The 14137-nt window shown below is 41.9% G+C and overlaps 1 protein-coding gene across 2 annotated transcripts in view; it reads right to left on the bottom strand.

The window, feature by feature from the left end:
• Positions 1-14137, bottom strand: part of ANTXR1 (ANTXR cell adhesion molecule 1) — a 118111-nt gene that overhangs the window by 59056 nt on the left and 44918 nt on the right. For both annotated transcript variants that reach the window (XM_066983299.1, XM_066983298.1), the window contains exons 11-12: positions 13969-14038; positions 11153-11231 (exon numbers count right to left, since the gene is read on the bottom strand). In XM_066983299.1, coding sequence (XP_066839400.1) covers positions 11153-11231; positions 13969-14038 — 149 coding nt within the window. The remainder of the gene's footprint in view (positions 1-11152; positions 11232-13968; positions 14039-14137) is intronic.

The following is a 14137-nucleotide window of genomic DNA, read 5'->3' on the forward strand; positions in this document are numbered from 1 at the left end:
GCGAAGCCTCACTTTACCACATGCTGTACAAACCCAGAGCAAAAGACAACCCTTGTCCTGAACAGTTCACACTCCAAACAGAGCAAACACATGGTGGGAAGGAGAAGCAATTATTACTCCCTCTGCTTTGCAAAGATCTTTGGTCAGCGAAAACAATTCTCTAATCCCTGATTGCAGTGTTTATGCTTATGAAAACATGCTGAACTTTTCCTTCAGAAGAAACAATCACAAGTTACCAGCTAAATAGAAGCATTATCAAGACTTCTGAAGGCAGATAGGGCAGAATTAAGGGTAGAATTCATGTGTGTCCAGTCCTGCAATGTAAGGCATTAAATCTGGGAGCCTGCATTAAATACAAGAAGGTCTGGTGGGACAGCTTATGAAAAAACACAACATGACAAAACACTGTAGACAGATTTGAATTGAAGACCTTTCCCTCTTCAATTCAAAATCCTTTAGATGACAGGCACTTCCCTGCTCAGAGGTGTTGAGGTTCAAAGACTTTCACCCTCTTTTATCGACTAGCTCACTGGGACATCCCATTTCATTTAGTAAAATGTTCCAAATTCTGTTACTGTTTCTGAAATAAAGCCTCTGACCCCTGGATTTCACTGTCAAGGCACCTATTCTGAAACAAAGGCTGAAAATAGTGGTAAGATTTCATGTCACTGCAGAACTGCTCAGTTCTGCACTAGTCATGCCATCACCTGCTGCTTATCAAACCTCAGGGGTCATGCTTTTAACAGCCTTGCAGCAGGAAGCAGCAGAGACTGAAGGATGCTGAGCCTCTGACCTGTGAACCTTCAGCACTAATTGCAGATGAGCACCTCAGTAATCACACCTACAGCCACAGGCAGTGGTTGGAGCATCTGAGGTTCTGCGCTGAAACAATGCCAGGGGCTTGAGTGCTCCCCCTGATAGCGCATGCTTGGTTGTAGATGTTCCTTTTTTGACTGAGGAGCTCCTACTGTGAAACAGCCATCTCTTGTCCCCTGACAGTTGTATCTAAAAAACAAAGTCTTTGAGATGAACCCTAAGCAGTTATTTTGGTTTCCATGTGTGCCTGAAGGCAGTCCTTAACAAAAGGATGCTAAATCCATTTCAGGAGGTGAATAGCAACTGATATAATAGGCAAAATTCTGTGGAATTAAACTTTTTCATAACAACAACCATTTATGGCTTGATTTAGGTTTACTTCTTTGCAAGGCATAAAAGGAAGGAAAACAGCACGCTACAGCTCTGTGCATCACAGCCTTGTCTCTGAGCATGTCTGAGATTTGTAGCATTTAAGCAGCTCATTAAAAAAAAAAAAAAAAAGAAACTCTAAGGAGCATCTTACTTGAGCTAACACTCTCATGTATCCCCCCAAGCTGAAGAGATGTTCCTCACTGGCTGTCACAGGCAGCCTGCCATGAGTTGGACAAAGGTAAGAAAATGCCAGCTGGATCCACACAACAAGATGTCTATGGGACAAGTTTCCTTCTGAAACTTGGTTTAAATTGGAATCACATTTTCAGCAGAGAAGTATTTCAATAAAATAAAATACTTGTTTGGAATGCACTGATTCAAAGTGTTCTGTTTCAACTTACATGCTGTTAAATAGTATTTCAATACCAGAGGTGTACATGCACACAGATTATAGCATGGATTTTCTAGTTCATTTCAGCACTGTCACAGGAGAATGGTCTGCATATCCATAAATTATTTTAATGTTCCCAAATTGAAACTTTTCAAACAATTCTGTCATTTTTCCCCCATCCCCAATGTACTGGACTCTTGGGAATTTCTTAAAAAACATCAAACTATTTTCAAAACCATAGGAACATGCTATTTGCAAAATGCCTACCACACCTCAGGGTGTTACAAAACAGCCCAAGTAGCGATATTAGAGTGAAATAATTTCTGCGGATTAAACTCTCAGGGTGACCTGTATTAGCAAAACCGTTCACTGCCTATTATATCTGCAGCATAAAGCAATTAAGAGAGATTTATTTGAGAAACAAACCTGAAATCCTGTGCACTGGAATTTCCACAGAACAACACCTCATCTAATAATATACATACAGGTCAAGGGCCTAGGAAAGTGCTCATTAAATTTACCCTGCAGTTTCATAAATCCTCTATTGATACAACAGTAAATGCACTTTAATTGCATGCAGACTCAGGAACACTGATAACTAGCAGAACCTTAATTGTGCATCCCAGAACAAAGTCACGATTGAAAAAACCCTGATTTAGTACTGCATCACATTGCTTCTGAATTAAAATTAAAAAAAAAAAACAAAACTTCACTGAAGGGAGTCATCAGATTTTTCTAAGCCTTCAGTAAGTGCTTTCTTGATTTTCTTTCTCTATATTTAAAGACCAAATCCATACAGTATTGTTCAACTAGAAGTACAAATTCCTTCAGTCTTTCAAACAGCCACAGGAGAAAAAAAAGGGGGGGGGGGGGGGGGAAGAGGGAGAGTATAGAGTATAGAGTATATAGATATCTAGATGTAAAAAGCCTCCTTTGGTTAAAAGCAAAATCTGTTGAAGTTAAAAGGCCCAAATCTCTTTTCCAGCTGACTTCAATGTCTCCTACATCCTTGCAACTGGAAACACAGGACCAGAGAGACTTTCTTTACAGAAGGGTAGGCGTATTCCCTCACTGAGCATCCCAAGCCATTTATTCATGGTTGCTACTGAGAACTGCTCCATCATAAGATTGCCAGTTCTCTGATCTGACTGTGCTTTGCCCCAGAATGCTGTCAGGTGCAACAAGCCCCCACATCCATTCACTTCCATGGGTACAGCTTCAAGAATCCACTTTTCCACAGACCAGGGCTAGCTTGGCCCAGCTTCCAGACACCAAATCGGCTTCCAGGTTACTAACTGCCTGGCAACGTGCTTGACCAACTTGAGATCTCCCCATCCAGGAGTGATTTTGCAGCGCCAGCATCTCCAGTAAGGCAGAGTTGTTACCTATTAGCACTTGATAGGACCCTGGCGTCCTAGACCAAGGCCAGTTTAGGTATTGCATAGACCGCACAAAAAAGCATCCTCTCCCCTGAACTGCCCTGACCCAACACATCCTTCTTCAGCTGAAAGGCTCTCCTCTTTACAATCGCAATTCCCCCAGCTCTCCTCCTGAAGAAATTGGGTGTGACACGGGAAGACATTAATAATGGACTGTATACACATAGCAAATAAAAACAACTTTCAGTCATCACTAGACTCACATCCTGCCACAGAATTGTTCTCCCACCTCATGTGTGGGTATCTTCATTGTCTCTCCTTCTTGCAGAGGAGCACCACATGTTTCTCACCAGATGTTACAGGGGACTGCTCTTCCAATTGAGGCACCAGAGCTGCCCAGGAAGACCTGTTTTACTTGGTCACTGCAGCCCTGCAGCTTTCATCCCATTTCCAGTTTTGAGTCCGAGAGTTGCTAGCGCAAGAGGTCATTAGTGGTTTTTGCTCTTCTGGGAGCCTTTTAGAAAATGAATAAAGACTTATTTTAATTCCCATCCTGGCTTCTCTCCGAAATGCTCTCTTTCTGCACTGAAAAACTTGGCAGCAGCCCTTCAGTCAGCAGAGTAGGACTGACTTCCTGCCTGTAAATGCTGCTTCATAAATTATTTCCTCTATTGTACGTTCCCTTTCCTGACAATGCTTGGTGTGCAACCCGCCCTGTGTACATCTGCATGTATACACATTCATAAAACAGTATTTAGTACTTTCTCCTTCTTTCAGTTCTTCAGAAAACTCCTGACATGGGAACAGGAGTAAATCACTTCTCAAGGTTTCCCAACTCCACCAGCAATCACCTGCTGATTCTCTTCCAAGCAGTGGGAAAACCACTGCAGCGTATACTCTCCAGGCATTCAGAGGTGCAAATGAAAGCAATGCGTGCTGTGTTCACACCACTAAAGTCACGTGTCATGTTAAAAAAAAAATCTAATATTTAAAGGAAAGTGTGAGGAAACAGAACAAGAATTCAGTCTTTCACGGTCTATGAAAATACAGCATTTATGCACTGTAAAGTCGTATCTAAGCATGCCCAATTGTTTCTGAAGCCCTGTCATTGAGAGCTTTATTTAGCCACCAGATACTTTTGGCCCATGATAGCGCACTGCATAGAGACCTCAGCAGCAGTGACCAAAGGCACCTCATGCACCTGCACATCAGACAGACCGGCCCACCCTGGGATATCCAAGTCTTTCCAAGGTACTGCAAGGCTGAGAGCATTTGGCTGGTAGCAAAAGCATTGCAGCATTTCAAGTAAATATAGTCTTGCTGCAAGGAGGTATAAGCAACTGGCAGGGCAGGATCTCTTTTTGCCTTCTGTGGTTACACGGCACATGGAGCAAGCCAGATCCATAAGTGTGACTGCAGTACTAAGGCCAATAAAAAAGAGTATTAGCAGAAGGTGGGACTGGAGAGGAGGCTGATGTCCCCCAGACAAGGCCTCTGTTCACATTGAGTCAAATGATGAAGTCAGACAGTGGTGAATTTTGATATCTAAACATTATTTGTAATCAAAGCAGCTCCTGGAAACTCAGAACTGGAAGATCCAGCTGCAAAATGGATGCCCGGGATACATCCACAAGCCTCTTAAAAATTATTTCAGGGGCAGTCTCCTCTCAAGATCTTCAAGCAATGACTGGTTCCATGGGCTGGAGAGAGGTAGGCTTTTTAATTCTCACTGGATTATACGCAGAAGAGATGACCTTGTCCAAAAGCATAGAGGATGACAAGCCCAGCTTCTCCCTGGGCCAGCATGATGTTGGAGACTTAAGGACATTTCTTCAGAAGCAAGGCCCTGCCCCTCCATGCATCTGGCCTTTGCAGGCTTCAGCCTTTAAGGCTGCAATTTAGCCCCTTCTGCCAGCAGCAGAGGTCACCTGGATGTCCCTCCACAATTTTGCTCTCTTCTGCTCTTCTGCTGAGGTAATGCAGTAATAACGCAGACTCTGCTCATCATATGGGAGGGGGGGGCTTCCCGCACAGGGAGCTTTCATGTGGGAAAAAAAAAAAAAAACCTGCAGCTTTTTAAGAGGTGCAGATATTGAAAAACCAAGCAAGCAAAGAGACAAATTCATCAAATACTTCCAGCCAGCTGAGCTTTGTCATACTTGAGATGCTGGCATCTTATCCCCCAGCTAAGCATATAAACAGCACATTGTCTCCAACCTTAAGAACACTCTCATTCCAGTCGTTCCCTTGTTCTGGTGGGGTAGTTGCTAGTGGTCTCACAGCCCAGGCCAAATACTACCCTAAATTATGCTCAAGGACAGCCCTGTCTTAGTTTAACTGGGTAATACAAAAGTTAGTGGAGGGCAGGATTAAACTTCTGTCTGCAACCCCTGATTTACACAGTGTTACCCTCTTGCTTTTGAAATAAACCCAACCTTCCACTCTTAGCAGCTTTACCAAAAGCCAGCCAGTAATCCTTGGTCTGGGGTGTTCAGTTAGCAAAATCTTTGAATAAAAAATAGTATTGGCCATCCACAGAGAGGACACAAACAGGCTTCATTCATTACAGGTAGCATTATTCTGGTAGAGGGTTTCATCTGTGTTCTGTAATTTAACAAAACAAATGCTTTGCCTAGCCACAACAGCTCCTGTGTCTGGCCCATTTTTTTTCTTTTTTTTTTTTTTTAATTTTTTTGACAGATGAACAGAAATCACTGCATTCCTCCAACAATCAAAAATCCTTTTTTTTTTTTTTTTTCCACAGACCTTTTTAGTGACATACTGACACCCTACTGCCTGGTTCTCCAAGGCTGCTGTAGGCATCCATTGAATGTGAGCAGGTCATGGCCCTCCCATTTTCATCCCCCTGGAGTACGTGCTTCTTTTTGCACATCACCATTTGGGGATCTGAGAGAGTGTATGCTCCAGTCCTACTCCCCTGTGGATACATGACTAACTGGGGGCGGCTTGCTTTATGCTCTCAAAGCAGTAGGTGCAATACCCTTTGCCTCTCTCCAGCATGCTTTTATTTTCCAACCCTGACAGACAGAAATATGCTCTGATACCATTGTCTTGGGTACATCCGGCATGGTCCAGACAGGTTTCCCATTAAAGACTTTAGAGACAAACAGCAGAAAAGCCAAAATAATAACAAACCAAAACAAAAGCATTATTCCTGAGAAACTAATGGGAGGGTGGAAGGAAGACTTGTACTCAGCAAAGCAGAGCAATTCTCCTTGGCTAACCTGTTTTTTACCTTTTTGTTTTTATTCATTTATTTATTTTCCTATTGCAAAGAGTCTCAGAAGGCCTGAACCCTGGAAAAGGCTGGACTAACATATTGCAACCAAGCCTTCCTTACTGCTACGAGAGCCCAATAATGTCAGCCTTATCAGCTCTCAACTCAGGTGTGCGTACTTGGGTTCACAGCTCAGCTTGGGAGCATCCAGCTCTCAGTAGAAGCAAATATGATCAAAACAATTTTCTCCCAGCACTGTGAAGTGCTGTTCACAAGTGCTTAGCATCCTGAAAGCCACTGTTCTCTTCAGGGATATGTGTTCCTTGTGCTGATTCAAAAAGGAAAGCTATGAAATTCTATATAAAATTACTTATCACAAAGACCTTGTATTTGTAGTTTCGTTTGTTGGCTAATGGGTCTTTGTGCCTTGGCCAATTCCAGAATGATACTCACCACAAGGGATTTTAAAGGGCCTCACATATATGAATCAACTCCCTTGCCTCTGAAAACTCATCTTGAAGATCCCGAGGAAGAAGAACAAAATAAAGTCCCCAAAGACCTCTTATGGACTGTTTCATACCTTGGGCTTAAAAGTAACTGGGCCAATTTGGAAGAATTTTGATTCTTATTTTTAAATGATGACTTTGCTCTACATGATCCAACAAAAATCACATTTAAGTGACTGTAAGTCTTCACAAAATGTACTTTAAAATGGAAATGCTGGAAGATCCTCTACAGCAAAAGCATCTTTACAAATGCCTTCTGTTTTCTTTTATTAAATGAAAAATCAACTACCTTTCATCAGAGGAAAGAATTGCAGTGAAGAACCATGACAGCCTGGATACTCACTTTAAAAACAGAATTTAAGCACTTCTTGCAATTTTATTTTGGGAACCAAAATAAGCAATTTTATTGAGACCCATGGAAATGGGGTATAAAAGCATATGCCATCATGCCTGTACTCTGATATTGGAAAGCACAAGCAATTGAGCAAAAGGCAGGCTTCAACAGAGCCCATGCAGTTTAATTTATTTCATCCCTTTTATTTATTTATTTATTTATTTATTTGACTGCAAGCCTTGAAGCTCGCCATATTTCAGGAATCAGAAAGCTAGGAAAAAGAAGTAACTCAAAGCGCATTCATTCCAGACAAATGGATTCCATCTGCTCATTTATATGTCCCCATTTGAAAGAACAGGTAGAAGCTGTGAAGCTGCTTCAGCTGTATGTGTGTCTCATTTATAAAAAGAAAAAACAAACAAAAAAAAAAAAACAAACAAAAAACAACCAACAGCATTCACCAGTGAGGTCTAATTTGGTGTTGACAGATTTGACAGGTAGTGTCACTTAATGCTGGAAAGTGAGAGGTATTTAATTCTCTCTCAACAGACCGGGAAGGAGATGAAATCAGTCATTACGTATGCCTTCATTCCAAACCTGCTCTCATTTTCTCCACGTTGAAATGCTGTAGCAGATTTTACACCTCAAGTGGAAAAAACGCAAATAATGACTTCAGTTTGGCAATACGGGCTTAAGCAAAAGCTCTGTCTGTTCCCAGAGGGTTTCCATTTATACTAGAGAGGGATGTGCGTTATTGCATTCAGAGACACAAAACTGTGACATTTCTTAAGAGGGACGAGTGCACAGGAACATTTTTTTTTGCCACACATTCAGTATTTGTATATGAAGGCAACAAAACCTGGAAAAAGCGTTTTTTACCTGGCAACCTCACAAAAAAAGACTGCACTGAGCAAGGCAAAAAATCCCAATATCCCATTTTCAACAGCTGGCACTTGGTGTTAGAAAACACAACGTGAACACAGGAGTACTAAGCTCTCTTCCCTCCCTGCCTCTGGCAGTCACAGGAGAGTTAGGGCTTGCTGAACTACAGCACTGAAGCCATATATGCTTCTGGAAAAGGCAAAAGCCTTGATCTATTTTTTCTTGCCAAGAAGTGACCTATTTGCCTAAGATGAAAAATGTTTTCTTTCTTCTAGAGTATTCACAGCTCAGTAAAACTGATATTTATTTAGCTGTCTTGTTCCTAGGAGGCTTTAGATATTAGATAAAGATCAGGACCTATGCTAGCATAAAATCACTTTGCTATTTAACCTGTGAGAAACTTGCCCAACTTTCTTAGCATGAAATCTTATGCTAAAATTATTGCTAGCTAGTGTGATAAAAAATGCTTATTAGATGGATAGACATCTACGTTCTCTCTCTCCTGATCTTCAGATATCTATTTGTGACTTGGGAGTTCATTTTCTGTCTTTTTTCACTGGGAATATAGCTGTCTGTTTCAGCTACACTCTTAATCAAAAGTAGTTGCTCATGTCATTAATTTGAGCTAGGTCATAGCATTAAGAATGAAGTATCGGAAATAGTTAATCACATGGTATGGTGGACTAGATTCTCTTACTGCTTAAATGCTGTTGCTGCAAAGCATAAGGTTACTTAATGCTTACAGAATGATGTCATAGTCAAAAGACTCCCATCAGAGACTGCTGACCTGTCCCTGTAACTCATGGGCAGGTAAGCCTGGTTACCTGCTCACCAGAGACAGCCTTACAATGCTCTCACGGCTTGAAATTTAACAAGGGTCACTTCCACAAAATACAGACCCCAGCATCTCTTTAGTCCAAATTAGATGGAGAAGGATGAGCATTTATAAAAATAAAAAAAGTGTGTGTTATGGATTTTTCTGCTTCCCTGGATGACCTCCAGATAGTCCTTGAAATGGGTAGTTCATAGAAAAGGACAGGTATTGTTTATAGGGAAAATTGGATATGCTGTCTTAAAATTTTCCAAATTACTTAAATGTTGCATAGAAAGGTTTTGTTGTCAAACTACGGAAGAAAATAAAAGAACTGTTAAAGCTTACCCTTGCCTTGTATCTTCTCCCAGTAAATTCCTGCAGAGCAATAAGGCTGGGGTTCAAAGACCAGGCATCAATGGGAGCGTGGAGTGCCATGTTAAACCACGGCTAACTGCCATGTAAGAAGCATTTTGGAAAGGTCACTTTTTATACTTTACGCTCTTTACAAACCTGAGTGTTTCTGAAATGTAGTATGCAAACAAAAGCCAAACTACTGCTAGTTTGCAGACAGGGAAGGGAGCTTGATTGCTTTCTTCCCTGCTTGCTACCGTCACTTGACTCTACAGCTTTCTGACTGTCCAGCTTTGGCTGCAGATCTTCAAACAACAGACCTAACTTTGTAGGTCCAAAGTCGACTGAACAAGTCATTTGCTGCACATTTAGTATATGGGTGAGTATTTTGGATTTGTGCTCTTGTAACCTTAATTGAAGAGGGGACTGTAGTCTCAGTAAACAATTCTATCTTTAAAAGAACTTAATAAATAAATAAATAACACTGCTAGAAAGACAAAATGCCTGTTAACCCTGAAGCAACTTCCTGAACTAGTGAAGCCTGTGATATAGTTTTCGAAGCAGCCGCTGAATGTCGCTGCTTCTAGGTTTGAATGTACGAACTGTATTTGAATTCCAGCTGCTATTGAAAAGCCTATTTCCTAGTCTGGATGCATCAAAGAGTAGCAAGCACTGCTGTGAACTGTAGGCATTTCTGAAAAAAAAATGTTACAGCCATTAAAACAATAGAAAAAGAACCAGTTTTCCATCTCCTGTAACCTGGAAATAATTCAATCCCCAGAAGAAAGAGTATCATGAAAGAATATCTTCCCTGGTCTTGCCTCATGAACAAAACACAGGGAAGTATTCCTGTAATTTACCAATATAGAGCACAAATACCTCTTAAACAGTGAGCAAAGAGAAGTTGAATTAAAAAAATTAAAGTCTAACAAGATAAATACCCGTCTTTTAAGGCATAAAGATGTTTTTCCATGTTTTAGAGTATAAGTCCTCATGTGAGCTCTGTAAGCTGTCTCTCCTTACAATCTTGTCATTCTTGAACAATTATCAAGATCAAGTGACACAAAAGATTTTTTCCCTCATGTTGTGCATCAGCTTTTGTGGACCACAGAAGACTGCTGGTGATTGGCTGTTATATAGCTTCGTCTTACCCTCTATGGAAACATGATACGCCTTTACTGGATAGGGAATAAAGAAATTGACCATAGACAGACTTTTGGGTCTTCTGCAAGATTACCCAGGTTTCCTAAAAAATATGTGCCCATACAGTTTAAGTCAGTACATGGGAGAAGTAAAGCAGAGACTCAGCAATTGTCTGTACGGGAGACAGGTCTTCCTGCAGACAAATAAAGCTGAATACACTGAAGTATGAAGGGTTGTTCTGAGCTCAAAATAAAATCCTCCACCACTTCCCTTAGTGCAAGCCATTTAAATCATCTATTCCCAACAGCCACAACATAGCAGAAGCAGCATCTTCAGCAATACCATGAACTGTAAGTGGTTTCATTGTCCTTCACCTCGTATCACCAGAGAACAAAGAATGCAGTGATTCACTACTGGCACCAAGGGACATGACCTCAGTTTAAGCCAGATACTTCAGCATTTTTTATTTTTTTTTTTAGAAACCATACTGGTTTCCAGACAAAGGGTGCAATCACAACTGCTGTGTGACTTTCACCATTGGCAGCACCATTATTGTGAAGGAAACAGAGGAAATAGACTGTCTAAAAAAGCCAGAAGACATGCTTCTCATTCACCGCGCAATAGAAAAGCAGGCATAGATACCTCCAGACCCATGCTAGTCATGTTCTGGTCTGTGCATCCTACAGCGGATACAGAGGCTGAGGTTTTTACTGAAGACGTGACAGCTTTGCCACATTATGGTACACACGATACAGAAAACACTGAACTACCACACACATGCTCACTTTTAAAAGAGAGAAACAAGTCCTTCACACAAACAAGTCCTAAACTCACAAGCCCTAATACCAGTGTAACAAACACATCTGCTAAGTATCACCATCTTACTGAATGCACCATCTTAGTTAAGCACATGAATGAGAACTTACACAGTGTGTGCTGGAGATGATGACAGAGCTGGAGATGAAGCTCAGACCGTCGTTCATACTAACTTGAAGAGCTGCTTCCCTGAAAAAGACACAAGAAATAAGTCAGGCCAGCCAGTCAACAATCCTCTGATAGATAACATCATCTGGAATCTGGGCTCCTGATGCACAGAAAAGACTTTCCTAGAGGCTACTTCACACTGCTGGTGCTCTCACCCCTGCACTCCAACTCACAACTGCCAATTAACCAGAATCTGCCAGCACAAATAGCTTTCTTTCAAATCTGCATTCTTTAAACCCCATGATGAATATAGGCACAGTATACACATTAAATTATATCATATTTTCCTCAGCCACATGTATTTTCAAGTTGTCTCTGATCTCCTAACTGACTTTAGAGAATGCTACTTACTGCTGGAATACTGTATCTTAAGTCATCCGTTGTTAAATGTATGTGCCCTTTGATTAGAAAAGCCTAGAAGTATACCTCTAATACTAATAAATACAGTATAATAGTGAGGAAACATCTTGCATCTTTAAGTGCCGTTCACTTTTTAGCTAGACCTGGATATGAAAATATCTAGTTAGTCCCTCCTCTCTAAGCATCTTCTTGTTTACAGAGAGACCAGGAGCACATCGGTCCTCTGCTGAGACTGGAGCTCTCTTTATCTGCAAAGGGGAAGTCATAACTGTCAGGTGCACAGCTGAGTACAGACTGCAGATCCCAGAGAAAAGCAAAGATTGGGCAACTCATTTCTGGATAAAAGGTTGTTGTTGGGAATTAAATGCAAATCAGGATGAATTCAGAATCTTTTTATGTTTAGGATCAGCAGCACAAACTTTCCACCTTTGAGACAGGAATGCTTTTCTGTCATTAAGAGGATTATGTTGTCCTTATTGGCTCTCCATCTCTTTACTCCCATGGTAGAGAGAGAAATGTCTGTTCATGCACAAATCCTTTTCATAGAATCACAGAGTCATAGAATGGCTTGGGTTGGAAGGGACCTTAAAGATCATCTAACTCCAACCCCCCTGCACAGACAGGAATGCCACCCACTAGATCAGGTTGGTCAAGGCCCCATCCAGCCTGGCCCTGAACACCTCCAGGGATGGGGCATCCACAGCTCCTCTGGGCAATCTGTTCCAGTGCCTCACCGCCTTCTGAGTGAAAAATTTCCTTCTAACCTCTAATCTAAATCTCTCTTCTTTCAGTTTAAAACCATTTTCTCTTGTCATGTTATTATCTGATTGAGCAAAGAGTTGCTCCCCATCTTTTTATAAGCCCCTTTCAAATACTGAAAAGTTGCAATGAGGTCACCCTGGAGCCTTCTCTTCTGTAAACTGAACAGCCCCAGCTCTCTCAGCCTTCGCTTCATAGCAGAGGTACTCCAGCCCTCTGATCATCTTTGTAGCTCTCCTCTGGACTCACTCTAACAGCTCCACACCCTTCTTGTGCTGGGGGCTCCAGACCTGGACGTAGTACTCCAAGTAGGGCCTTACAAGGGCAGAGCAGAGGGGGACAGTCACCTCCCTCCCCTGATGGCTACTCCTTTTTTGATGCATCCCGGGATGCAGTTGGCCTGGGCTGCAAGCACGCACTGCTGGCTCTTGTTAAGCTTTTCATCCACCAGAACCCCCAAGTCTTTCTCTGCAGGGCTGCTCTCAACTTCACCCAGTCTGTACTCATATCCAGGATTGCTCTGGCCCAGGTGCAGCACCTTGCACTTAGAATTGCTGAACCTCACTAGGTTCACGTGGGCCCACTTCTCAAGCTTGTCCAGGTTCCTTTGGATGGCATCCCTTCCGTCTATAGTATCAACCGCACCACTCAACTTAGTGTCATCTGCAAATTTGCTGAGGGTGCACTCAGTCCCACTGTCTCTGTCACTGATAAAGATATTAAACAGTTCTGGTCCCAGGACAGACCCCTGAGGTACATCACTTGTCACCAGCCTCCACTTGGACATAGAACCATTGACCACCGCTCTCTGGGTGTGACCTTCAAGGCAACTCCTTATTCAATGAATGGTCCACCTATTAAATCCATTTCTCTCCAGTTTGGAGACCAGGATGTCAAAGGCCTGTGTCAAAGGCCTTGCAGGAGTCCAGGTAGTTTTCCTTTGTCAACTGATGCAGTCACTCCATCATAGAAAGCCACCAGATTGGTCAGGCATGATTTGCCCTTGGTGAAGCCATGCTGACTGTCTTGGATCACCTCTTTGTCTTGCATGTGGCATGACATTGCTTCCAGAAGGATCTTTTCCATGATCTTGCCAGGCACAGAGGTGAGGTTCGTTGGTTTGTAGTTCCCCAGATCCTCCTTGCTACCCTTTTTAAAAATGGGAGTGATGTTTTCCTTTTTCCAGTCACCAGGGACTTTGTCTGACTGCTGGACTTTTCAAATATGATGGAGGACAAATGTGAATATAGAACTTTTGCTGGAAACTCCACCAGAAGTCCTTTTACAGTCATATGAACTACTAATAATCTACCCTCAATTGAGATAGTTTCAAACAGAGCCTCTAAATCTATCGATACCAGCAGTAAAAATATGCTGTAGCCAGTTTTTAGCACTCAGACATGCCATACCTGATAAACCCTGACCAATGATGGCAAATAATGCTCTGTGTAACCTAAAACAGCATTTAAATTTTCCTGTGTGAAATTTGTAGTCTAGAAACTATGAGGTCCTCAAATGTGAAACGCAAGAGCCAAGGTCAGAACTAGATGCATATAAGAACAAGAGCATAGTGAGATGAGGCAGACTATCATTTTTCCCACAGATAAAGTAAATATTTGATTATGTAGAAAAGACATACATGCCAACTTCTCGTAGTACGGGTGCCGGGCAGAGTAAGTAGGTATCTTCCACAACAAAAGGCTTCTCATCTGGGAAAAACAGAGAGAGGAGGAGAAAGAGAGAGGGAGAGACAGAGAGAGAGACTGGGATTTATTACCAGATCAGTAACACAGGCCTTAAAGACAAAG

Source organism: Anser cygnoides, chromosome 26 (genome assembly GCF_040182565.1).
Source record: "Anser cygnoides isolate HZ-2024a breed goose chromosome 26, Taihu_goose_T2T_genome, whole genome shotgun sequence".
Classification (NCBI taxonomy): domain Eukaryota; kingdom Metazoa; phylum Chordata; class Aves; order Anseriformes; family Anatidae; genus Anser; species Anser cygnoides.